The sequence below is a fragment of the Podarcis pityusensis genome (genome assembly GCF_964106645.2).
Source record: "Podarcis pityusensis genome assembly, chromosome: 13".
NCBI lineage: Eukaryota > Metazoa > Chordata > Lepidosauria > Squamata > Lacertidae > Podarcis > Podarcis pityusensis.
The window spans coordinates 19,323,840-19,351,267 of NC_138038.1; the positions used below are offsets into that span (position 1 = coordinate 19,323,840).

The 27,428-nt window shown below is 45.2% G+C and overlaps 1 protein-coding gene across 3 annotated transcripts in view; it reads left to right on the forward strand.

Moving 5' to 3' along the window:
- Positions 1 to 27,428, forward strand: part of PPP1R9B (protein phosphatase 1 regulatory subunit 9B) — a 76,562-nt gene that overhangs the window by 19,782 nt on the left and 29,352 nt on the right. For all 3 annotated transcript variants that reach the window (XR_013978984.1, XM_080979316.1, XM_080979315.1), the window contains exons 3-4: positions 18,032 to 18,164; positions 20,979 to 21,099. Coding sequence is in view for 2 of the 3 variants with exons in the window: in XM_080979316.1 (XP_080835442.1) it covers positions 18,032 to 18,164; positions 20,979 to 21,099 (254 nt within the window). In the remaining variant the exon portion in view is untranslated. The remainder of the gene's footprint in view (positions 1 to 18,031; positions 18,165 to 20,978; positions 21,100 to 27,428) is intronic.

Here is a 27,428-nt window from a genome sequence, read left to right on the forward strand (position 1 = left end):
GATGCAGCATTTGGAGAGCAGGGGATACAGTCTGAAAACATTTTGTGCAGTGCCAAGACCCCTTTTCTACGCCATTCCCCCTTGCAGTAAAACAATGCACTGTACGTTTATAAGGGGAGGAACAAACCGCCATCAAAGGTACTTATTGGCCAGCATCTGTGACATCACCAACTCCGTGGAGCAGTTTTACAGAGGTTGTTAACATGCTCATAATACTGTGTGTGTGAAAAGGTGAAGAATGAGTTTATACAGATACCTATGCTACTTTACACTTTTTAAATTTTGTTTTAAGCAGACTTGAAGCATAGGGACAAGACCAAGAGCTGAACCATTTCAGGTTGCTAGTATAATTGTGACCTTGCAACTGACCCTCTCTCCACCTCCACCTTGCTTACTGCTCCTATGTCCGTGGCATTTGTTGTAGCTCAAGATGGTGAGGTGGGGGGTGCTCAGATAGAGGGGCCCATGGAGATCAGGTGGGGAGTGGGGACATGGTACAATGGGGGGATGGGGCTGTTGAGAGGTGGACGAAGCCGTTTCTCTTTTGCCTCCCAAAGCAGAGGGGGCAGCTGCTGTACGTGAAGAAGTGCCATGAAGTTCATTTTGTGCAAACCGGCGCAGAGGGAAATGGCAACAATAGGAATTCTCAAGAGCGGGGAAGGCAGATAAGGAGGGGTAACGGGCTGGAGGAGGAGAGGAAGATCACTGTGAAAGGAGAACCTTGTTTTCTGTTTCCAAACTATACATTCTATCTGTAACGATGCTCCATGGTTTTGCTGGACATACATAGAGAAGGTGGTGGTGTTGGGACACACAAACACCACGAAACGTGGTACTAGTCCTTTTGACTCTCTTCCTACTTTGTGCATGAGGGTTCCATTGTGATTCATACTTGCCTTATATTGAGCCACACCACAGCTTAGAATTGTCTACTGCAATGCGCTCTACGTGGGGCTACCTTTGAAGGTGACCTGGAAACTACAACTAATCCAGAATGCGGCAGCTAGACTGGTGACTGGGAGTGGCCACCGAGACCATATAACACTGGTCCTGAAAGACCTACATTGGCTCCCAGTAGGTTTCCGAGCATAATTCAAAGTGTTGGTGCTGACCTTTAAAGCCCTAAATGGCCTCGGCCCAGTATACCTGAAGAAGCGTCTCCACCCCCATCGTTCAGCCCGGACACAGAGATCCAGCTCTGAGGGCCTTCTGGCAGTTGCCTCCCTGCGAGAAGTGAGTTTGCAGGGAACCAGGCAGAGGGCCTTCTCGGTAGTGGCGCCTGCCCTGTGGAACTTCCTCCCACCAGATGTCAAGGAAATAAACAACTATCTGACTTTTAAAAGACATCTGAAGGCAGCCTTGTTTAGGGAAGTTTTTAATGTTTGATGTTTTAGCGTGTTTTTAATATTCTGCTGGAAGCCACCCAGAGTGCCAGATGGGCAGGGTATAAATAATAAATTATTATTATTATTACTCAGATTGGCAATAGCTCTCCAGGGTTTCAGATCAAGCTCTCTCCCTGCCATACCTGGAGATGCCAGGGCTTGAACCTGCGACCTTCTGTATGCAAGGCAGTTGCTCTGCCACTGAGCTATGGTGCTGCAGGGTGGGGGCTCAGGCCTCTAAAGAAAGAAGTCACGTCCTCTGCACACAGCTCACTTACTCCCAGGGTGCAGAGGTGGTGTGTGTGTGTGTGTGTGTGTGTGTGTGTGTGTGTGTGTGTGTTTTGAAAGCAAACTCTGTCTATGCCCAGAGGCAGTCTGCTGATTGTGACCTCCCATTTCAAAGCTCAGCCTTGGCATTTAACAACAAGTTCTCCTTTTGGGTCAAGCGATTGATTTGTCAGAAATGGGAGGTACCCGGATCAGACTTGCCTGCGAATCACAAACCCTCTGATCTTAAAGCCCTCACCCCCCCAAGTCCATGGCAGGGGCGGACTTTGGTCTTTCAAATTTCAATGGTGCCCTGTGCGAGGACAAAATTTGTCACCCGCCTCCTCTTGCCTTCTCTTCTGTGCATGTCATGGTTGTGACGCCCTGTGGTGCCCACTTTGTCTTGGCACCCAGTGCGAGGGAACCGGTCGTGCTGCCCTAAATCCCGTCTCTGTCCATGCTGTTACAGCTTGTCTGTGGATATCTACGGGGCACTCCTCTCATGCTCAGAAGCACACTCTCCTTGATAGTTACCTCAGTTGTCCCTGGGACAACCCTAGCATTCAAAGCAGACTTAATAGTCCATAATAAGGCTACGTGCAACTTGATGAGCTGTGATAGTTAAGTGGATTCCTGATCAGAGCCACCAGATACAATTATAATTTTGTTATTTATATGCTGCCTATCTGACTGGATTGCCTAGCCACTCTGGGCAGCTCCCAACAAAATATTAAAAACACAGTAAAACATCAACCGTTAAAAACTTCCCTGAACAAGGCTGCCTTCAGATGTCTTCTGAAAGTTAGATAGTTGTTTATCTGTTTGGCATCTGATGGGAGGGTGTTCCACAAGGCAGGTGCCACTACCGAGAAGGCCCTCTACCTGGTTCCCTGCAGCTTCATGTCTCAAAGTAAGGGAATTGCTAGAACATGGGTAGGCAAACTAAAGCCCGGGGGCCAGATCCGGCCCAATCGCCTTCTAAATCCAGCCCGCGGACGGTCCGGGAATCAGCATGTTTTTACATGAGTAGAATGTGTCCTTTTATTTAAAATGCATCTTTGGGTATTTGTGGGGCATAGGAATTCATTCTCCCCCCCCATATAGTCTGCCCCCCCCCAAGGTCTGAGGGACAGTGAACTGGCCCCCTGCTGAAAAAGTTTGCTGACCCCTGCACTAGAAGGTCCTCAGAGCTGGACCTCAGTGTCCGGGCTGGATGGTATATTTTGTTCTCCCCATTTCCCATGCAAATAGGATATTCGGGGCAATGCAACAGGGCTGCTTTTCCTGTGTAGGAGATTCTGGCTGCTGTCTTTGCAAACCACGTCCATGGGAAACGGCGAAAGGATGCCTCTCTGGTGATTCGAATTGAAACTGACTGTGGCTTGTTTACAAGAGATGGTGTGCAGGGCAGCAAGTGGGGGGCAGGGTCAGGGGAATTAGCAGTATTATTGGAGCATCTACGCATGGACAGCTGGCTGAGATCGATACTCCCTCCTCCATCCTTTTGTCTAGGTTATGCACAAGTAAAATCCTGCCTCACTTTGCCCGCCCCCTCCTGTGCTGCTTCATCATTCGTTTACACATGTCCGGTTCAGGCTCAGCTGCTTCATTTAGGGATATTGTCTCTTCCCAAAGCAAAGCTGGTGTGCAAAAGGAAACCAGGAATGGGGGTTCTGCTACTGCATCTGGAGGATGAAGGTCCTGAAAGGTCACCCACATGGGATATAAAATAACTTTTCAACTGTCATAGTGCAAGGCCAGCAGTGTTGCTGGTGTGAGCTGTGAATGGTGCACCTCCCTTTTCTATTTTGTTTTCAGTATCTCACTAACCCTTGAAAAGACACGCTACATCTTGCAAGGCAAAGCAATTTCCTCTGGTTCCTTGGCAGGCGCCATTCAAGGCGCTCTTTCTCTTAAAGGTAAAGGGACCCCTGACCATTAGGTCCAGTTGTGGACGATTCTGGGGTTGCTGCGCTCATCTCGCTTTATTTGCCGAGGGAGCCGGCGTACAGCTTCTGGGTCATGTGGCCAGCATGACTAAGCCACTTCTGGCAAACCAGAGCAGTGCACGGAAACGCCGTTTACCTTCCCGCCAGAGCGGTACCTATTTATCTACTTGCACTTTGATGTGTTTTTGAACTGCTAGGTTGGCAGGAGCAGGGACCGAGCAACGGGAGCTCACCCCGTCGCAGGGATTTGAACCGCCGACCTTCTGATCGGCAAGTCCTAGGCTCTGAGGTTTAACCCACAGCGCCACCCGCGTCCCATTCCGCCTCTTACGTTGCAGCATAAGGGATGCCACAGTCACATGCAAAGTGCATGCTTGGGGATGAGGTTCGGGACGGTTGTGGGGATCTGAGTTTGCACAGGTGCAGGGACTCTGGGGGAGAAGGTGAAGAGAGAAATGTTGTTTTCTCCCTCGTAACACTTGGACATCCAGTGAAGCACCAAACATTTGATGGCTGGATCATCAAAGTGTTGTTGTTTGCAGCGCAGGCGGGTCATTGTGTTGACCGAGAAGCAAATGTTGAAAAAGCAGAGTAAGTTTCTAAGTAAGCAAGTAAGTAAGCAAGCAACTTCCGCCCTCACACCTGCCACTGCTTCCCATTTTGTCTGAGTGCTGCGTTGCAAAAACACTTATCAGCCACGAAAATGCAATGACTAAGGCTGTGCCAGGGCTTCCTGTAGCGTCTGATTATACCAAAGTTGAACAAATGGTTGCTTCAGCATCTGTGTATATGTGTGCTTTATATATATATATACTTCTGCATGCAATGACAGGCTCAGGCAGATTGAGCGGACGAGACCAATAGTGGGTCCAGCAGTCAAGAAGGCATCTTCTTCACAAGTTGTAGGAGGAAGTGAGGGGCAGATAGAGCTTAGGAGAAGGAAAATTCTGATCCTAAACCTCTGCTGTCTAGCTGAATATCTTCAGGAGAAGAAAAGGCTAAGACATAAATCTAAATAATGCGTACAGAAATGCATCTACTAAGTAAAGCGTGCATAGAAATGAATCTTCTAGTAAAAATAACAAAGACACATTGCATAGTAGGGTAAACTGCTTGCAGAAATGCATATATTAGGCAAATTTGTCTCTTAGGAGAAATTTGCAATAAAATACTGACATGTCTTCATGAGTGCAGTATTTTAGTGCAAATTTCTGTTTTTTAACAGTTGCAAACTGATGTCAGAATGTGGAGAAGTAAAGGCAGGAAAAAGGAGAAAGTGAGATGGAAGGATCCACCTGTTCCTCGCAGAAGGTAGATCTCCAGGTAGTTTGCAGTAGATAATAATAATAAAAGTAATAATAATTTATTATTTATACCCCGCCCATCTGGCTGGGCTTCCCCAGCCACTCTGGGCGGCTTCCAACAAAATATTAAAATACAGTAATGCATCAAACATTAAAAGCTTCCCTAAACAGGGCTGCCATCAGATGTCTTCTAAAAGCCTGGTAGTTGTTGTTCTCTTTGACATTCTGGTGGGAGGGCGTTCCACAGGGCAGGTGCCACTACTGAGAAGGCCCTCTGCCTGGTTCCTTGTAACCTCGCTTCTCGCAGGGAGGGAACCACCAGAAGGCCCTTGGCGCTGGACCTCAGTGTCCGGGTAGAACGATGGGGGTGGAGACGCTCCTTCAGGTATACTGGAATGAGGGCGTTTAGGGCATGGGTTTTTCCAGCTGTTTAACAATAGCAACAACAAGCCAACTTCCCCACCTAAATTAGGCTACTTGAAACGAAGAAAGCTTACTAAGAACAGACTTTCACGTAAAAGGGCGGAGAACTCTTTTTCAGATCTGCAAACGGATTACTCGGCTCAACAGGCGCTCAGAGGTGCCCTGTTCTTTAATTCCATGCATTTTGCACCCAGTTGCAGAGGCATCACTAATGAATGGCATTCAGGGATGCTGACTTGAGCCTCAGGTTATGGGTGTCCAATGGTGCCCATGATGTAACATGATGTCATGACATCACGTTGTGTCGGTGGCACAGCGGCGCTTCTGAGGCCTCTTAGGGCCTACCTGGACACTGAGGTCCAGCGCCGAGGGCCTTCTGGCGGTTCCCTCACTACGAGAAGCCAAGTTACAGGGAACCAGGCAGAGGGCCTTCTCGGTAGTGGCACCCGCCCTGTGGAACGCCCTCCCACCAGATGTCAAAGAGAACAACAACTACCAGACCTTTGGAAGACATCTGAAGGCAGCCCTGTTTAGGGAAGCTTTTAATGTTTGATGCATTACTGTATTTTAATATTTTGTTGGAAACCACCCAGAGTGGCTGGGGAACCCCAGCCAGATGGGCAGGGTATAAATTTATTATTATTATTATTATTATTATTATTATTATTATTATTACAGTGGTACCTCTGGATGCGAACGGGATCTGTTCTGGAGCCCCGTTCGCATCCAGAAGTGAACGCTCTACGCATCAGCACGTGCGCGGGTCGTGATTCGCAGCTTCCATGCATGCGCGTGACGTCATTTTGACCGTCTGCACATGCGTGAGCGGCGAAACCCAGAAGTAACGCGCTCCGTTACTTCCAGTTCGCCGCAGCATGCAACCCGAAAATACTTATCCCGAAGCTACTTCAACCCAAGGTATAGCTGTATTATTAAGTCTGAGGCCTCATGAGACCTCCTGCGCAACTTCCTGTTTCTACCGGAAATCGGGTTTGGAGGCCTGGCAGGGCCTCTGGCGTCATCTGGGAGGTCAGAGCCCTGACCCAACTTCCAGTAGAAATCGGAAGTCACATCAGAACCCTGCATTGTGGGTGCTAAGCACCCACAATTTATGTGTATGTATGTAGGTGCCCCGGTTCTTGTTTTGCCACCTTAGTGCCGTCGGGTAGGAATCCTGGTCTGGATTCCTGAAGATGTCCTGGCCTCCGTTAGCTCGCAGGCGTGACTTCCACCATATGTGTGCCTGCTGAGTCACGGCACTGCTTGGCAGGTTGGCACACTCCTTCCCAGGGCTTGGCAGCTTGTGAGTGGGCAGACTCTTTTGGTACAGCTCGGCTCAGTTCTTCGCTGTTCCAGGGAAAGGCGAGAGGAGTCATCTGTCAGGATGGGGGTGGAGGACAAGAGATGGAGCACGAGGCCATTCCAGACTGACCAGGCCTCTTCCACCCCAAGGGGGTTTGGAGAGACATCTGGCTACTTTCGCTTCCACCTTTGACCACCTTTGAGATGTCGAGATTTTCCCTGAGGCCTGTCTATTATTATTATTATTATTATTATTATTATTATTATTATTATTAGTCTTCCTTTAATACTCACAAGTATATCTTTACATCATAACTTTACATCTTGCAATTATGCATATTCTTATTTTCAAAGTAGGTTCATGATTGTTATTATCATAGATCGGCAAACATTGCTGTACACAAGGAAGAAGAAGAAGAAAGGGGGAAAAGGAGGGAAAAAAGAAGGATTTTTAGTAGTTTCTGTGGATAACAATTCTAAAAGGAAAATTGATATATAAGAAAACATTATAAATAAAAAGACGATGAATATAGGCGGTAAGTTTATTGGTACAAAATGGAAGAGACGGGAAGTCACTTGTTTATGAAGAATATTATCAGTTTAAAATTACATCTCCCCCCCCCCTTTTCCCTGAGGCCTGTCATGGGCCATGGCCACCACTTCGGATGGCTTTAAAAGAGGATCAGACAAATTCACGGAGAATTAGGCAGAAACAACAATTACAACAACAGCAACAATAATTTTATTATTTATATCCCGCCCATCTAGCTGGGTTTCCCCAGCCACTATGGCTACTAAGGATCTCAAAGGATCTACGTTGGGTCCCAGTGCATTTCCAAGCACAATTCAAAGTGTTGTTGCTGACCTAATTTGAAGCCCTAAGCAGCTTTGACCCTGCATACCTGAAGGAGCATCTCTAACCCCATCATTCAGCCCAGACGCTGAGATCCAGACACATTCAGCCTGGACACTTCTGGTGGTTCTCTCATTGCAAGAAGCAAAGTTACAGGGAACCAGGCAGAGGGCCTTCTCGGTAGTGGCGCCCATCCAGATGTCAAGGAAATAAACAACTATCTGACTTTCAGAAGACATCTGAAGGCAGCCCTGTATAGGGAAGTTTTTAATGTTTGATGTCTTATTGTGTTTTAATTTGGTGGGAGCTGTCCAGAGTGGCTAGGGTAATCCAGTTAGATGAAAGACATATAAATTATTATTATTATTATTATTATTATTATTATTATTATTATTACCAGAGTGGCTATATTCTGCCTCCACAGTTTGAGGCAGTATGCCTCTGAATGACAGTTGCTGGGAATCCCCTGCAGGGACTGTGCTGTTGCATTCAGATTCTGCTTGCAGGCTCCCCATAGGCAACCAGGAGAACAGACTGTTGGACTAGATGGGCCTTGGCCTGATCCAGCACTCTCTTCTTACGTCCATGTCTTTAGATACCCAGAGTTGAATTGTCAGCCCATCTGTTTTTATACTTTTTGCCATTGGCTCTGCAAGCTCCTTGCCCAATTCTCTCTGTTCATAGTACAGTCGTACCTCGGAAGTCGAACGGAATCCATTCCGGAAGTCCGTTCGACTTCCAAAACGTTCGGAAACCAAGACGCAGCTTGCGATTGGCTGCAGGAAGCTCCTGCAGACAATTGGAAGGTGCGACGGACATTTGGGTTCCAAAGAATGTTCACAAAGCAGAACAGTCACTTCCAGGTTTGCAGCGTTCGGGAACCAAAATGTTAATCTCACAAGGCATTTGACTTCCCAGGTACGACTGTACACCATCACGGGGAATTTTAAAGGATAAAATGCAGAAGGGAGGGGCTGGTCTGTGACGGGTAAGATTTTTTCTTTCATTTATTTTTAGTTAACAAGATTTGTATCCAAAACCTCTCAAGCAGGGCACGTGACATTTTAAACATCCATTAAAACGTACCAATAAAATCGAAAGTTGCACAAGATTTGAAATGTGAAACCAGGAGTTTTAAATAAAATAGACACAATAAAATGACATGTTAAAATTATGTATTAACGTTATACAGTGGTACCTCGGGTTACAGACGCTTCAGGTTACAGACACTTCAGGTTACAGACTCCGCTAACCCAGAAATAGTATCTTGGGTTAAGAACTTTGCTTCAGGATGAGAACAGAAATCGTGCGCTGGGAGCTGGAGGCCCCATTAGCTAAAGTGGTACCTCGTGTTAAGAACCGTTTCAGGTTAAGAACGGACCTCCGGAACGAATTAAGTTCTTAACCCGAGGTACCACTGTATTTCTGGGTAGCCTTGCCTAAACAAAGAAGTTTTTTTAGCAGGTGCTGAAAACCACACAACAAAGGACGCTGCCTAGTGTTAATTTGCAGGGAGTGTGCCAGAGAGGGAATGGGTGGGCGCAGCTTCTGAATCTTTGAGTCTATAATCCCAACCAGTCTGTTTCTGCAAGATTCTCGGGCTTTGAGGTACCTCCTTGGCAAGGGAAGGTCCATCAATATGGAGCAAGCCGTCTTTTCGCAGCAAGTGTAAAAATCCACCCATATCATAACTACGCAGAGCACATAAAAGCCGAAAGCAGCTTTCTGCAGTGATGTCCAAACTGCTTGGTCTGGTCTGGGTTCCTGCTATGCCAGACACTTACTTCTCTGCTATGTCTAGGGGGCTGAGCTATGCAATAAATGTTAAGAACTCAGTAATTGCCTTGCTGGATTACCACCAGATCCATCTCGCTCAGCATTCGGTTTCCAATAGCAACCAGCCTCTGGGAAGCTTCCAAGCAAGGCGCAAAGGAGGTCGCCACCTTTGAGTTGCTGCTTCTGCCCGGCGCCTGGTCCTCGGAGGTAGATTACCTCTAAATACAGAGGGTCCATTTGTCCATTTGTCCAACACAATAGCCATTAGTGTACCTGTGCTCCCTGAACTGAACTGGTGCTGTGTGCGTTTAAGAACTGCTTGTGTGAGCAGTCGAATCCCCGCGACGGGGATTGCTCTGTCCCAGCTCCTGCCAACCACCAGTTTTTGTTTTTTTTTTATAATAATTTTTATTAAAGTTTCAATCAAAAATTAAACAACAAAAAAAGAAAAGAAAAACATCAAAAAAATACACAAATACACCATACAAATCTCAAAGAGAAAATAAAAAAAACACAAAAGACAAAAATCAACAATAAAAAAAAAGCACATAACAATTAAAAAACAATATCTCTTTTCCATTTCCGTTTTTAAATTTACTTATTTTCTGGACTTCCTCATACCTCCCTCTTTTGTATTCCAATCCAAATTGTTTGTCCAGCAATTTCTTTTCCACTTTTTTAATCCCAGTCTTTAATTTAATATAATATTGAAATATATAGCTTCAACTTCTTTAAACCTAATCTTTAGTCTTAATGTAATGTAACATTAAAATTTTACCTCTTAATTGTCAAATTTCCATTTCATTAAACATCTTTAATCCTAATCTTTAGTCTTAATCTATCATTAACCTTAACCTATACAGCTGGAAACCACTTATTTTCAGTCCAACATCACTCTAACATTCTTTAATTTTGCAATGTTTCTGAAGATAGTCTTTGAATTTCTTCCAACTGCCAACCACCAGTTTGAAAGCACACCAGTGCAAGTAGATACAGTGGTACCTCAGGTTACAAACACTTTGGGTTACAAACACTTTGGGTTACAGACTCCACTAACCCGGACGTAGTACCTCAGGTTAAGAACATTACCTCAGGATGAGAACAGAAATTGCGCGGCAGCGGAAGGCCCCATTAGCTAAAGTGCTACCTCAGGTTAAGAATGGTTTCAGGTTAAGAATGGACCTCCGAAACGAATTAAGTTCGCAACCACTGTAAATAGGTACCGCTGTGGCGGGAAGGTAAACGGCGTTTCTGTGCGCTGCTCTGGTTTCCGTCACAGTGTCGCGTTGCACCAGAAGCGGTTTAGCCATGCTGGCCACATGACCCGGAAAGCTGTCTGTGGACAAATGCTGGCTCCCTCGGCCTGAAAGCGAGATGAGCGCCGCAACCCCATAGTCGCCTTTGACTGGACTTAACCGTCCAGGGGTCCTTGCCATTTTTACCTTTGCAAGGAAGGACCGGACTCAGTAAAGCAGATCATATTATGCAGCAACAGAGCAGAGGTGAGTGTTTTAGCCAGGCTGGAATATGTCCCTGAACTCTGAGAATGCTTCTTACTTGCCTGGATGAAGGATTGTGTGTTTGTCGGTGTGTGAAGAAATCAGCCTAGGATACAAAAGCAAAATTCACATGGCATACCGGCTCCTGGGAGGCTGCCCAGAGGGGAATGTGGCCCTCGGGCTCCTCCCACCCTGACACAGAACAAGGAAACAAGACACAGACATGCCCCGTTCCCAGAAGTGTTGGTACTGCATCATTTCTCTTTTCATCCGTTGCACAACTTCATACGAGCAGGCTGCGTATATAGGAGCCGACAAACGTGAACTTCAGGTGAGAGCGGAGAATGCGCAGGTCAGCCCTAAATATAGCCATGAGCCATGGTGATTTCCCACGATGCCCTGCACAATGAACAAGGGCATTGTGGGAAATATATATATATATACCAATTCCTTTTTATTGGTTTTACAAATACAAAGTACAAATAAACACAAACTAGTAAAAACATATCTGTATCAAGAGATTCTCTGAATCTCGAGACTTCCCCCCATCCCTTCCTTGGAGTCTTATTTTAAGCATCTGCAACTGTATATTCATGCATACTCCAATTCTTATATCAAACCATATTATCCATAGTATTTTTTTCACTACTAGTGAGTCAAAATCCTGCTCTTGTTTCCATCTGCTTACAGTGGTCTCCTAGGTAACTTATAATTCCCCCCCCCCCCATTCTTTTATAAAGTTTTTCTCCTCTTGGTTTCTGAATTTTCCAGTCAGCTTTGCTATCTCAGCATAGTCCATCAGCTTGGTTTGCCGTTGTCCTCTGGTAGAGACTTTGTCTTCTTTCCAGCTCGGGCTAGTAGCATCCGGACGGCTGTTGTTCCACACATAAAAAGTCTTTTCTGATCCTTTGGGATGTTGGTTCCTAATAGAAAAGCTTCTGGTTTCTTCACAAAAGTTGGCGTAACAGAAAATGGCGGCCATGAGGGCATGGAATAACGCAAGATACCACCTCTGAAAGAGCAGAAAAGAGACCTCCATGCACACAGGGCCGGATTGAGGTTTGATGAGGTCCTAAGCTACTGAAGGTAACGGAGCCCTTATATGTCCAGCTGTCCTTTGTCAACAACAAATGGTCGCTGTTTTTTGTTGTTGAATATATGCTATATGGCAATGTATGGACCTAATAGGTATCTGTTTTTTTTAAAATGATATTTATTAAAGTTTCACGAAGAAAAAATCACATCAACAAAAAAGAAAAGTTCAAGAATATAAAGAAAAGTACACAATACAAAATACAAAAAGAAAAAAGAAAAAACAGTTAAAAACAATTCCATCTTTTCATCACTACTTTTACATTTACTTGTTTCCCGGACCTCCTCATACCTCCCTCTTTTGTATTCCAATTCAGTTTGTTAGTCCAGCAATTCCTTTCCCTCCTTTTTAATCCCAGTCCTTAATCTTAATATAACATTAAATTTTTACCTATTAAAAACCAATTTTCCATTCTTTTAACCTTTTTAATCCTAATCCTTAATCTTAATCTATTTATAACTTTAAAGCCTATACAGCTAGAAGCCACTTAATTTCAATCCAAAATCACTCTAACATTCATTAATTTTGCAATATTTCTGTAAATAATCTTTAAATTTCTTCCAATCTTCTTCCACCGACTTTTCTCCCTGGTCACGGATTCTGGGACCTAATAGGTATCTAAAGCCATTTGCATATAACAAAATATGTATTTTTTCAAAGTAATTGTTGAACTGAAATACAATTAAGAAGAAGTACAGTATATTCATAGTGAAATTGGTTTTGGAACAGACTTCTGGAATGGATTAAGTTTGAGAACCAAGGTACCACTGTACAGTATATAGAAATGAGCAAACCCGTGATATTTTAGGGAGCAGGCTAGCAGGTGGGGCCCATGTCTTACATCATAGAAGCCAACAAAACACTGTTGCTGTATGTAGGTTTTATTTGATTTGATTTTTATCTTACATTTTGGAAATGTACATCCAGTTTTGTTTCCCTTTAATTTTTGGCGGGGCCTCCAAGAGAGTGGGGCCCTAAACTGTAGCTTGTTTAGCTTATATGTAAATCTGGCACTACATGTACCCCTCCTCATACATTAGCCGTACATGTTGTGTTTGGAACAGATGAGAGGGTGGGCAGCAAATCCTGGCAACCGGTGAAGGTTGGGTATGTTTAAGAGGATGTGTTCAGTGTAGGAGAGGCAAAGTCAGTGCTAACACGAACTGAACAGCAAGAGCCAACAATCTCTCATGCGTTGTGGATTTTTGAGGAGATATTTACTGAAGCCTGTTGTGGGCGCAGCAGGATGTATTGGTGGGTGCCATATTGTTAATCACTTGAGCAGAGAAGGTGCTGTTGCATCAGGAATCCCCTCAGACTGTGTAAAGAGATGGCTCACATAAGTGAGCCCAGCTATGTATTATTAGAGAATGAAATGATGAAATAAAAGTGACTATTACCCATTCTGACGAGAGAGGGATTTCCTTCCAGACCACATATGTATAGGCAAGAGTGCCCTTGACATGGGAGTGGAGAGGAAAATGAGTCTAGAAGGATGAAAAAGGAAAATCCATAGTTTCCTAAGGAAAAATAGGATTTTTCTTCTTATTATTGATATTTCATTAGAAGAATTTCATTTATGAAAAGGTAGAATGAGAAAAAAAGAAAGGAAAGAGTGAGAGTGGAAAAAGAAAAATACTGTTGTGCAAGAATATACAGATGTGCATATTCTTATTAGCCAAATACACACGTAATTGTCAATAAACTAATATATTCTGTGTAACTTCATTCCAGATATCATTGTATTTATCCAAGCTGTCCTTTCATATGCTGCCAAAGTTATCGTATTGTCAAACCATTGATTAAGGGGAACCGTATCTTTATTCTTCCAATTCATCAGTGTTGGTCCCTTGGCCACCATTAGGGTGCATAGAATCCATTTTCGCTGTCCTGTTGTCAATTTCTGTACAATGAGTACAGTTCAAAAACAGGAAAACTAGGGGGGAATCCCATGAATGCGCCTAAACCACTTGCGCTCCCTCTCCCAGCTGCGTTTTAATCTCCTGACAGGTCTATTTTGAGTAATAATTTTCTGAGCCCAACGGATCTGCTGAGGGTTTTACTAAACCCTGAGAGGCAGGGGAGACGGGGCTAATCAGGACTCATATTAATTCCAAACTTCCATTCTCTTCCCACACATGAGCTCAGAAAGCGTGTGTTTTCCTCCTATTTTATTTTCCGTGTTCCTTTGCATCCATAGATGGGACTGAATGTGGTGGAGACCCCCCACTCCCTGTCCTTGACTAGGCATCGCAGGTGGTGGGTGCAAAGGCAAGGCAGGGGCAGGCCGAACGGCTACCCTGGCAGCTTAATTGATGCCACCGTGGGTTTTGGGAGCGGGGTGTTTTCGTGCTTTCTGTCTCTGGCTGTGACAGCCTTTGCGGCTTTGATTACAGGATAGAGCGAGCCTGAGAGGATTGGAGGCGGAAGAGGATGGAAGTTGCAAAGGGGCGGGGATGAATCTCCTAAGCAGGGAAGCGTACGTACAGGGATGGCAGCTAAATCGGGATCTGAGGAGGGCTCAAAGTGTGTGTTTGGCGGGGCGGGACGGATACGTGAGCTTTCCGAAGTCAAGGGGAAAGAGCGAGAAAGCTAAAGGGAAAGAATTCGTCCTTTGATCTGTGAAAAGAAGGCAGGAAAGGGTGAACAAATGTAGGAGAGATTTTGGGCCGGCCCTGCCATTAGGCAGAGTGAAGCTGCCGCCTCAGGTGGTGCATTCTTGGGGGTTGGGGAGTGGCAATAAGGCGTTGGAGGAAAGAGCTATGTTGTGCCAGTCGGCTTGCCCTTCATCTCCTAAGCTAGTGGAGGATGCTGTCTTGTCACCTGTGTTGAAGTAACGTTCAAGTCAATTAAGGTTGCCCTATGAATCAACTCAGGTTCTGTATGTGGATCAGGGAAAACTTGGTCTTGTGCTTTGCCCTAGATAGCAAAATGCCTTGGAATGGCCCCAAGAGAGAGCATTTAAGGAAGAAAGGGGAATGAGGACTATTCAAGTAACAGCAAAAGATTGAGGCCCTAGTTCCCACTCCTATCCCTCCACATGCTCATTTAACTCCTTCTTGAAATGCCTGGAGATGTCAGAAGGTTTGCTTGTTTGTTCGGCCAGTTGGGAACAGTGGTACCTTGGGTTAAGTACTTAATTTGTTCCAGAGGTCCGTTCTTAACCTGAAACTATTCTTAACCTGAAGCACCATTTTAGCTAATGGGGCCTCCTGCTGCCACTGCGCCGCCGGAGCACGATTTCTGTTTTCATCCTGAAGCAAAGTTCTTAACCCGAGGTACTATTTCTAGGTTAGCGGACTCTGTAACCTGAAGTGTATGTAACCTGAAGTGTATGTAACCCGAGGTACCACTGTACATTTGAAATTTTGAGGCAGTTCCGTGGGCGCCATTCGCAAAATGGCTGACGTAGGGGATGCGGCATAACATAAAATGGCTGCCTCATGTAAAAGAGCAGAAAAAGAGACAGGAAGACAAAATATTGTTGTTGTAATTTATTAAGTCTGTATACTGCCCTATACCCGTAAGTCTCAGGGCGGTTCACAGGATACAATTACGATGTAAAAACACAAAATACATAATCAAAATAGAAATAACCAAATAACGCTCCCTCCCACACAGGCACTTTAAAAGGGCATTGGAAGGTACTGTTGCAGCTCTCAGTAGAAAACAGGCACCCGCATGCTCTTTGCGTCTCTCTGTTCAGAACAGAAGGTCAAGTGGACATGTTGAGTGAGGCATGTTAAATATAGGAGATGCCGACCGGAAAGAGCAAGCCATCTCATGCATGGTGTGTGAAGTGTGAAGTGTAGGTGGGTTTCCTCAAGTCAAGACACAGTGATAACATCAAGAACTTCTATCGAACTATCAGAACTGAACAACAGGGGCAAAGCAACAGCTTATATACATTTCTGAAGGCCTGGGCCACTCCCACTCCCAACGTGATTGGCTGTCTAAACTTCCAAGCTGCGAATCATGACTCAGAGTTTAAGGGCCAATGGCAGAGGCCCAAATCATGAAATGTTCTGTGATTGGATATCATGTATCGAATCAGAACACAGGGGCTCAGAATCCTTAGTCCAGACTCAAGCTCAGGCACAGACCCCACTGAATGCATAACAGGGGATTTCCGAGAGGATATTTTCGGAGAACTTTCATGAGCTGCAGTAGAGGTACTGAAAGGCACATTGGTGCCCGCAGGCACTGGGTTGGCGACCTGTGGCTTACACAGAATGGTCTAAATACAGTACCAGGTGGGTTATTCATTCACTCTGTGTTTCTAAATTGTGCAGTGAAACAGCAAACCTGGGCCATGGAAACAAGTCTCGGTTGTAATCATGTAGAGGGGTTGATTGGGGTGACCTCCCTGCATCTGTGCTCAGCTGTCAACTGTCTGCGATGTTGGCAACTCACATCAAGGCAAGCACAGAGCTGCTGGGGAAGTGATGCCATCAGTTAATTTCGTGTTGTAATTACAGATGGATGCGAGGGGGCAAAACAAGCGAAGAGATATCACTTATTCATGATTACATGGGGCTTTTCGGTAACTAAAGTTTTGCCTGTTCAGAGGGCAAAGGAGCCCTGCAACAAACAAACAAAAACAAACAAACTCATGAGTGAAACCATGGCTCCATAATCCCTGGATTCCCTTTTGGCAAGCCTCTTGCCTTCTACAATGAGAGAAATGAGGCAAAATGGTGTAAACGCGAATTCTGCTCATTCATTCGGCAAGAAACTAGCCTGCCCCAGCCTTTCAATGTTTTAAACCAATGAATGAAGTAATTTAGGGAAGTGGATCTAGCCAATAAAACAAAGAGAAGGCAACTAGAATGATGCTCCTGTCATCTGGAGAAGAAACTTCTTGGGTCATTTTTAAGCCTTTAATTTTCGTCCTTGGTAGAGAAGTGATTGCTGCGCCATATAAAACAATTCAGATGTCCAAAGTTTTAGTAAGTTTGTGTGTCTACCTAAAAACAAATGTAGCAGCAAAGAGAGGAGTTCACCATTTTTCTACCTCAGCTCAAATTCTAACACTTTGAATTGTGCTTGGAAACGTACTGGGAACCGACGTAGGTCTTTCAGGACCAGTGTTATATGGTCCCACTCAGTCACCAGTCTGGCAGTTGCATTCTGGATTAGTTGTAGGTTTTTAGTCACCTTCAAAGGTAGCCCCTCGTGGAGTGCATTGCAGCAGTCAAAGCATTGCAAACTGAATTCACCTTGCATTCAAACAACTAGTCACTTTACCAAATCAATGTACCATGTCAAACCGAATTAACGCCACTTATCCGGTATTGCTCAAATTAAGGACAAGTTACAAATTTTATTTAAGCATATACCAGCACTTTTGGTATGGCAGACCCAGAAGTCAGCTTGCAATAAAAGCAAATTTCAATTCTAGAACGATAGAAGTAGGGAGTTTGAAAGGTTAAATACTGAACAGATTCATTACAAATTCATCCCAGGGATAAGGACTGTTTCGTGTGAATATGAGAGGATATATAAATATGGATTCTGACTTAGGAGGTAAGAAGTGAGAGCCAGTTTGCCTTGTGAGATGGCGGAACAAGGAATCAAGCCCTGTTTGTCGAAGGCTATGGGCGTAGGATTTTGAACACTCCTTGCTTTAGCTGTCACTAAGGTCTCCCTCCAAATCCCATCCAAAGTACACCAAAATCACCTCCCTTCTCCATTGTTCAGTGTCTCGAATTTTCCTTCCTGTGATCTCTTCCTGAATTCCTAAGTTGTGTTTTCCACGCTGTACACGGAGAAAGAGACTTCCCTGTCACAGCACAGAACTTGACAAAGGGAAGTGCTTTTCTTAACGGACAATGTATGTGTGTGTGTGTACATAAGAAGAGAGAATTGAATATAAGAAGAGTGTTGCTGGATTAGGCCAGTGTCCCATCTAGTCCAGGGACACGGCTGGCACTGTGGTCTTACCACTGAGCCTCTTGAGCTTGCTGATCGGAAGGTTGGCGGTTCGAATCCCGGTGACGGAGTGAGCTCCCATTGCTCTGTCCCAGCTCCTGCCAACCTAGCAGTTCAAAAGCACACCAGTGCAAGTAGATAAATAGGTACCACTGCGGCAGGAAGGTAAACAGCATTTCCGTGCGCTCTGGCTTCCATTACGGTGTTCCATTGTGCCATTGTGTTCATATCTTTTCTCTCTCTGTCCAGGTTTTTAGCACCTATTCCAACGAGGAATATGACCGGCGGAACGAAGATGTCGATCCCATGGCTGCCTCGGCAGAGTATGAACTCGAGAAGCGGGTGGAGAGGCTAGACCTCTTTCCCGTGGAACTAGATAAAGGTAATGGAGAAATCTGGTACGGATGTGAGGTAAAAATGGTTTTTCTGGAGTGGAGAAGGTGGGAGCCTATTTGTTGATTCAGCCAGCTGGGGAATGTGTTGGAAAGTAAGGTGTTTCTTTACATTCACACACACATCACCCAGGAAGGTCTTTGTCAGAGATTTTCAGCTGAGGAATGGCCTGGCCACTAAATTTCAATGCATCCAATAGTTCATTTCTTTCCATTTGGGCCTGAATAGCGACAATGGTTTCCTAGCCCCACTGCAAGTGCTAATGTTCAGATGATTTTGTTGTCACCCGCCGCTGCCGCTGTGAAGTGTCACGGCCATGTTCATTCCACATACATTTAAGCTCTGATTTACTCAGGGATGCTGAGATTACTGTGTTATCGCCAGCTACTGCTGCTGAGAAGGGTAATTTTGCATACATTTACATTCTAATTAAATTGTCCCAGACGGTATTTTGCATTCCGTTGTCATTAACACCAGCCTTTACATTCCCTCCCCTTCTTTATTTATTTATTTGTTTGTCTAAGGATTTACAAACTGTCTTCCCCAAAAAGTGATTTCGAACCAGTGTGTGTGTGACGGAAATATTTAAAAAGCAACAAAATAGGTAGCAAAAATGTGCATAACCATCTGAAAAGCAGATCTTAAAAACCCAGGTGTTGTGTGGTATACAATGTAAAATGGCTGAGTCACTCTTCAGGGAAAGCCATTGTTTAAAAAGAAGAAGAAGAAGAGTTTGGACTTGATATCCCGCCTTTCACTCCCCTTAAGGAGTCTCAAAGCGGCTAACAATCTCCTTTCCCTTCCTCCCCCACAACAAACACTCTGTGAGGTGAGTGGGGCTGAGAGACTTCAGAGAAGTGTGACTGGCCCAAGGTCACGCAGCAGCTGCATGTGGAGGAGTGGAGACGCGAACCCGGTTCCCCATATTACGAATCTACTGCTCTTAACCACTACACCACGCACCACGCTGGAGAGAGAGAGAGAGAGAGAGAGAGAGAGAGAGAGACAGAGAGACAGAGAGAGACAGAGAGAGAGAACTTATTTGATAGCTGCCTAAGAGTAAAAATGAAAGGAGATCAAGAGCTGATTCCACAGAGCTGGAGCCGCAAAACTAAAATCCTAGTATCTAGTTGATGTCAAGCATATCTAAGTGTATGGGACTCTAAACCATGTCCCATCGGAGGAACACAATTGGCTCCAAGTTGTATAGCTCTCAGAATGCTAAAAGAAAAACCTTGAACTGAGCCCAGTGGCATAAAGGGCAGCCTAGTGGCAGCTTGTGAACTACAGTGGTACCTTGGTTCTTAAACTTAATCCGTTCCGGAAGTCTGTTCCAAAACCAAAGCATTCCAAAACCAAGGCGCGCTTTCCCATAGAAAGCAATGCAGAATGGATTAATCTGTTCCAGACTTTTAAAAACAACCCCTAGAACAGCAATATAACATGAATTTTGCTATCTAACGAGACCATGGATCCATAAAATGAAAGCAATAAGCAATGTACTACAGTCACACAGTCAATCAATCAGTAGCTGAACTGGGTTCCACACAAAACAAAAAGAGAGAGCAACAAAAACGCAAAATAAATAGCAAAAACAGACAGACCTCAGCGTCACACTCAAAACGGAAATGTGGCACTCAAAATAGAAGCTTAACACTCAAAACAGAGCACGTTCAGCATCCAAAAAAGTTCGCAAACCAGAACACTTACTTCTGGGTTTGCAGTGTTTGGGTTCCGAGTTGTTTGAGAACCAAGGCATTTGAGAACTAAGGTACCACTGTAATGGAGTTGTGAAGTTATCTGTTCTTGAGGTAACTAACATCTTGACCATATTGGCCAAACTGTTCCTCTGCAGGAATGACCACAGCTGTGTTAGCAGCAAAGCTTTACCACTTGTATGGGTGTGTGTGTGTGTGCATGTGTGTGTTTGTGTTTGTTCATAAAACCTGGCTACCTGTTACACCCACCTTGTCCTATCCTTTTGGGGGTTTTTTCTTACCTTAACAGCTAATTTTTCATAGAAACTGGGATGTGGTTGAAGCAAGGAAAGTAAACAACTCGGGAAATAAACAACAAATAAGGGAAAGGCCTTTAATGCAATGTTTCCTCCACCCTACCACCAAGAATGTTAATCCTTAGGACCTGAAGCACTGATACATCAACCATTCCTAATTTGCATGTCCTGGTTTTCTTGGTGTGGTGTAGTGGTTAAGAGTGGTAGACTCATAATCTGGTGAACTGGGTTCGCTTCCCTGCTCCTCCACATGCAGCTGCTGGGTGACCTTGGGCCAGTCACACTTCTCTGAAGTCTCTCAGCCTCACTCACCTCACAGAGTGTTTGTTGTGGAGAAGAAAGGGAAAGGAGAATGTTAGCCGCTTTGAGACTCTTTCGGGTAGTGAAAAAGCAGGATATCAAATCCAAACTCCTCCTCCTCCTCCTCCTCCTCCTCCTCCTCCTCCTCCTCCTCCTCTTCTTCTTCTTCTTCTTTGCTTCTAATTTCATGGGCGATGCTTGGATCTTCTTGCCTGTGGTCCGGTCCGTGTTCAGGGTGCACCGCAATGCAAGCAGAGAAGTTTCCACCCGTTTTCCCTGCTATTAGTTTACATCTACAATGTGAAAAGCATTGTGATTGTCTGACTTAGTAGTTCAAAGGAGTTTTTTGTTGACTAATCTTTGTGCTTATCTGTTGTATTTGTTGCAGTATGCTGTCCAGGGCTGTAACTTGCCCTGTGACCTAATTCTGGTAACTCCCCTGGAACCTCGTGTTCTTAAGAAAATCACCTTTTGCTTTCCCTCATGCAGATTCTGAGGGGCTCGGAATCAGCATCATCGGGATGGGAGCCGGTGCTGATATGGGCCTAGAAAAACTTGGCATCTTTGTCAAGACGGTGACAGAAGGAGGAGCAGCTCACCGAGATGGCAGGTCAGTCTGGTTGGCATTGAACCCACTGCCAACGCCCTAACTTTGACTCACAGAAGGGGGTACTGGGAGCAGGGGAAAGAAAAACCCTGCCAGCTGTGATGTGACGTGTTTCTCTGCTACCATAAGCAAGCATTCCATGCCCCTGGGTTAGCACTTCCCAAACTTGGGTCTCCAGCTGTTGCTGGACTACAACTCCCATCATCCCTAGCTAGCAGGACCAGTGGGATGGGAATTATAGTCAGGGCTGGATTTAGGTTTGATGAGGCCCTAAGCTACTGAAGGTAATGGTGCCCTTTATATGTCCAGCTGTCCTTTGTCAACAACAGATTGTCACTCTTTTTTGTGTTGAATATACTGTATTTTTCGCTCTATAAGAAACACCTAGTTTTTAGAGGAGGAAAACAAGAAAAAAAATATTCTGAACAAAACAGTGGATGTATGATTTTTGTGGGTCATGCTGTGGCCACAGACATGATATGTGATTTGACAGTGAGTTTGGGGTAGCCCAATGCAAAAATCCTGAGGATCCATGTGGATCTGTGCTTTGTAACCATGTTTTTGTGCCATTGTGGCCCGACAGTGGATGTGTGGCTTTTTGAGTGTAGGTTGTAGCCATGGACATGCTATGTGATCTGATGGTGAATTTGGGGTGACCCAGTGCAAAAATCCTGAGGATCCATGGGCTTTTACCTCCCCACTCACTCCCAGACAGCCTCCTTTATCGCTAGCATCCCTTATCTCCCTCCCAATCGCTTGCCAGTCAGCTGCTCAGCGGCTTTGTTTCGACACCCCCTTCCCTCTTTAAAAAAAAAAAAAGTGCACAATCTGCTTTTTGCCCCAGGCAATTCGGCTCCAGGGACCGCGCATTCACTCCATAAGACGCACAGACATTTCCCCTTACTTTTTAGGAGGAAGAAAGTGCGTCTTGTGGAGCGAAAAATACGGTATGCTATATGGTAATTTATGGACCTAATAGGTATCTAAAGCCATTTGCACATAACAAAATCTGTATTTTATCAAAGTAATTGTTGAACTGAAATACAATTAAGAAGTATATTAATAGTGAAATACAATTCTTTTCCTTTCGATTTTTTTTGGGCCCCCAAGAAAGTGGGGCCCTAAGCTATAGCTTGTTTCGCTTATATGTAAATCCAGCACTGATTGTAGTCCCAAAACAGCTGGAGACCCAAGTTTGGGAAACCCAGCTCTGGGTGACGGGATACTTGCAAGCAATCATACGTACCCCGCCTTTTCCCCAGACAGGGACTCAAGGCGGCTGACAGGTAAGAACAACTAAAAACAGAGAAAACAAAGATATTGGGAAAGAAATGGAGAACACAGGTGGCTGATGAGTGCTTATCTGTTTTTGGAAGTGAAACACGGGAGGAGAGGGAGCATTCAGATTACAGTGGTACCTCGGGTTAAGTACTTAATTCCTTCCGGAGGTCCGTACTTAACCTGAAACTGTTCTTAACCTGAAGCATCACTTTAGCTAACGGGGCCTCCTGCTGCCGCCGCGCCGCTTGAGCACGATTTCTGTTCTCATCCTGAAGCAAAGTTCTTAACCTGAAGCACTATTTCTGGGTTAGCGGAGTCTGTAACCTGAAGCGTATGTAACCTGAAGTGTATGTAGCCTGAGGTACCACTGTATATTCAATGTTCAAACATGTTATACTCACTGCACGAGAGCAGACAATTCTGCTGAAAATAATGAAGTACTTTCCCCCTTCCTCTTCAACAGGCAGGGAAAGCTGCAGGGGATAAACGTCACGCATACACAGAGTGAAAAAGGAGTTTCTTGCTGCCTTTCTCCATCTGTTCTTTATCCCTCTGCTCAGAAAATTCCTAACTTTCCTTAGGAACTGGGAACAGACGCAGCAGGGAGAACAATCTGCTAAGGAGAGATAAAGAACAGAGAGGAAAGGCCTCCAGAGGCCACACACACACATTGTACATACGAAGCACCTTTAAAGCACATTGTCGTCGTCCCCCAAGAATCCTGGGAACTGTAGTTTGGCCCTTCGCCGAACTACAATTCCCAGCTCTCCCATTCCTAGGATTCTTTGGGGAAAGCAGCATGCTTTAAATGTACAGTGTTTTGATATGACATGAGTCTCTTCCTTCACCATCTTGTGTGCGTGTGTATATATATATGCCTGTGGTTTTTCTGTTCCCTCCAACTTTCTTGGCTTGTTCATGGGAGAGCAAACAGAATTCTCAGCAGGCAAAAAACTTTCGCATGGCGGGGATGCTCTCATGCAGTGAGTGTTAGTTTGCGGCCAGGCTCTCAGAGTCTTTCAGTGTGATCCTAAGCACCGAGTTGAAGGGCAGTTTACTGAGTTACTGACTTGATTCCCTTATAAATGTGTTGAGGGCTGCATGTTTGTTTCAATAAGAAATAAATAAAGAGATGGAATGTTTTTGTGGAAGGCAGGGTTATTTAACCAACTGCTTTCCTGGTTTCATAATATACCCGAACATATCATAAAACAATGATATGGCGAAGCAACAATTCTCGTACTGTTCTGCAATGAAGAGCCAACCTTTTTCCCCCGAGCAAATTTTTAAGATGGCAGAAAGCATGCTCTGTTGCAGCAGCACCTTATCCATTGTTGACAGTTTTCTGGAAGGTTAACCCTTCACCTTCCAATTGTTTTTCTCTTAAACTGCACCCCGCCTCCATTTTTAATTTCCCCCCTCCAAAAGTGCTTTGGAAAGAAGAATGGATTTGGGTGGCTTTGTTATACTTGACCACAACGTAGCAGAGATTCTTGATCTCAATACGGTAGGTCACAATTAGGGGAACACTTATTGAAATAACAGTTGGAACATGTCCTATGATTTATAATTTTGTTTCCCCAGGGAAAATTAAAAAGGCATGTTTCTGATTAATCGGAAGCGTCTCCTGAGCAGTGTAACCTTCTTCCGTTTAGCTTTGAACCCTGAAAACATTTTCATATTAGAGGAAGTCAAACTGTACACACCTTACTGTGCTATTTTTAATTGCTGGGCTTACACCTGCCATTGCAGGATTCACTCTCTGCCCAAAATAGTTTGAGGTGAAATCACGGCTGGAAGATCTGTAGTATGAAGAGAGCAATTAAAACCTTGAAGACTATGGCCTTGTACAAGGAATAAAAAATTCCATGGGTTGACAGCAATGAGATAATGAGTTGTGGCATTTGTGATGTGTTTTGTATTTGAGTAATCACAAGGTGTGGGATTTGCTATTATAGAAAGGTAGTTACATGGATATTTATTTATTTTCATTTTATTCATTCATTTCATACAATTTATGCACTGCTTGATTGTAAAGAACCTCAAAGCGGTTAACAATAAAATCAAGAAAAAAACCACGACTGTACTTTTAAAACACACAAAAGTTAAAATATTAAAACAGATTAAAATCACCTCAGCTGTGAAATAAACAAGGAGCGTTGTAAATTATTGCTGCCTTTCTAGATCAGCCCAACACTTCCAAAGGGAGCCTGTCAGATGCTCCAGGTCTCTGTCAAACAATGTCATCCAGTTTCCACTGTTTATACCAATCAGCTGTTAATCAGAGGTATAACACCATTACTGAAATCAAGGGGTCCATTTTCCTGTCATATCTGTTGATTTCGCCACTGGAACGCGTCTAGTCGTTAGTCATTGCGCACCTTGTAGCAGAGAGGTCCGCAGGCTTAGCTGTGTGAAGAACTTCCTCCTGTTCTGAACTCGGGACCCGCTGCCAAGGGATGGGATTGGGTGACCCTGAGTTCTAGAACTGCGCAAGAATCATTTTGGAAACTTCCTTCATGCCTTTCGCCCTCCCCTTCCCCCCCAACTTGGCTTGTTTTCATAGATAAGCTAAAAAAAAATACCCTCAGGGATCACGAGAACGAGGAATTGTGATGAAGGGGCAAAGGGCAATCAGAGGTGCAAAAGGGGCAGAGATGAGCAGCGCCTTCTATCAGTGGCATACTGCATTTCTGTGCAAGGCTCAGAGGAAGGACTTCTCTCCTCTGACAGCCTGATAGGGACAGGGCCATAGCTGTCAACCATCCCTTATTTGGCGGGAAACTCCCTTATCCCAGAGCCGGGTCCCGCTGCTGTCCCGGATTGATGCTGTCCCTTAAATTTCCCGGGTTTCATGCTCGCCCGGCTCGGGAGGCAAGCAGCGGCTCGGGGTCCTCCACCGCGCGAGAGAGAACGTGCACGAGCTGCCGCGTCTCCGTCTCTCCCTTTTCCCCCTCAGGGGTGCATCGTGAAGAGACGGGTGGTGGCAGGCAGGCAAGCAGCCCGTCTCTTGCGAGACTTCCGCCACACTGCCAGGCGAAGCCGGAGGCGGCTGAGGAGGTGGCCTGAGGGAGGAGGAAGAGGAGGGGATGGGGAGGGACGCAGAAGGGCGGCGCTTCAGCGGCCACCGCGGCACCGCAACCGCCTCATGCCGGGCTCACGGGTGAGAGTCTCTCTTCCTCCCTCCCTCTCTCTTGGGCGGTGAAGGGCCAATGGAATAATAATAATAATAATAATAATAATAATAATAATAATAATAATAATTTATTATTTGTACGATGGAATTCCTCATGCCAGGACGACGGCAGCCCCGACAAGCACAAGCTAACCAAAATCCCTTATTTTGGCTGCCAATCCCTTATTTTCAAGGCTGCTGGTCCCTTATTTTCAAATCTGTAAGCTGACAGCTATGGACAGGGCACTTCATCTATTCTCCTCCACCAGCCTCCTCACTTGCCTGCATGTGATTTCTTGTCACCTGCGGCTATTGGCTTAAACACAAGGCTGAATAAGCAGAATTCAAAACAAAGCAGACCCTGTCAGGTCCCAGTACAGTCGATAAGCAGATGGAGCACTCTGGCATGTCTTTCTGCGGTGCTACAGTATATGATAAATAAATGATTCCCTCCTCCTGCAAAACGTTTCAATCGTTTGCTCTCAGATTCTTTTAAGCAGTAGTTAGGCCTTTCCATTGGCAAATCGATCCTCTGGATCTCTCTCAATTCTATCCTGCTGTTGCACCCGTGTCCTGGCTTGCAGGCTTCTCCACGGACATCTGGTTGGCCACTCTGAGAACAGGATGCTGGACTTTGGTTTGGCCCAGCGGGGCTCTTCTTCTTGTGTCCTTGGCCCGGCAGGTGCAATCAGTGTGGGGAACTCGAACTCGCAGCCGAGCCGGCAGGCTTGAAATACCATCTGCACCGGCAGCGATTTCAGACCTGCTTCCTGCAGGGATTCGCTGCACGATCAAGTTTGCAATGGAGAACTTGGTTGCGCAGTCAATCCTGACATCACATATGACACATCTAGATCTCAGGGTCATGAGTTCGAGCCCCATGTTGGGCAAAAGATTCCCGCATTGAAAGGGGTTGGACTAAATGACCGTTGTGGTCCCAGCTCTGCAGTGCTATGTTTACAGTGGTACCTCAGGTTACAGACGCTTCAGGTTACAGACGCTTCAGGTTACAGACTCCACTAACCCAGAAATAGTACCTCGGGTTAAGAACTTTGCTTCAGGATGAGGACAGAAATCGTGCGGCGGCAGCGGGAGGCCCCATTAGCTAAAGTGGTACTTCAGGTTAAGAACGGTTTCAGGTTAAGAACGGACCCCCAGAACGAATTAAGTTCTTAACCCGAGGTACCACTGTATATGGGTCAGGCGGGCATGGTTTGGGGAAAACAGCTTCGCAGGCCAAATTTGGGCTGGACATTCTCCAATCCTGCTATATGCTGTTAACCTAATTGGAATGGGCTTTTAGGGGCTAAGGTCGAAATGCTTCAGGGCTGGCATGCTTTTCATTGATTGCTCGCTCCAAGTTTTTAAGTAGTATTTTAGCGTTTTTAACGTGCCGTTCCCCATCATGAAGTTTTGGGAAGGGGCAGAAGCTGAAATAAATATATACGACACAGAATGTTACAATAATAGATCCTTAACCAGCCCTTACCCATCCCAGGCCACCAATTTAAATCAAGAAGCAACCACTGTCTCTTTGCTGGAACTGAACGCCTTAATGCTCCCTGTGTGTTTTGTCACAGAATTGAAATGTGTGGGGGGGGGGGAGATGAAGGGGTGGCGGTGGGGGAGAGGAAAAGCAACTCTGGTGCAAAATGCCAGCAGGGCTGCTGCTCGCTGTCATAGCAACAAGCATGGCTGCCTGCCCAGTTCCAGGGGCACCAGTGAAATATAAACAGGGGGTATTCATGGGAGAACGCTTGGTAAGATTACAGAAACCGCTCACCAAGTTGCATCTGGCAAAGGATCTTTCGCATGCTCGAGATGTTCTTGTTTTTGCTTTTTTTTTACCTCTGGTCAAACAATGTGTGGACACCAC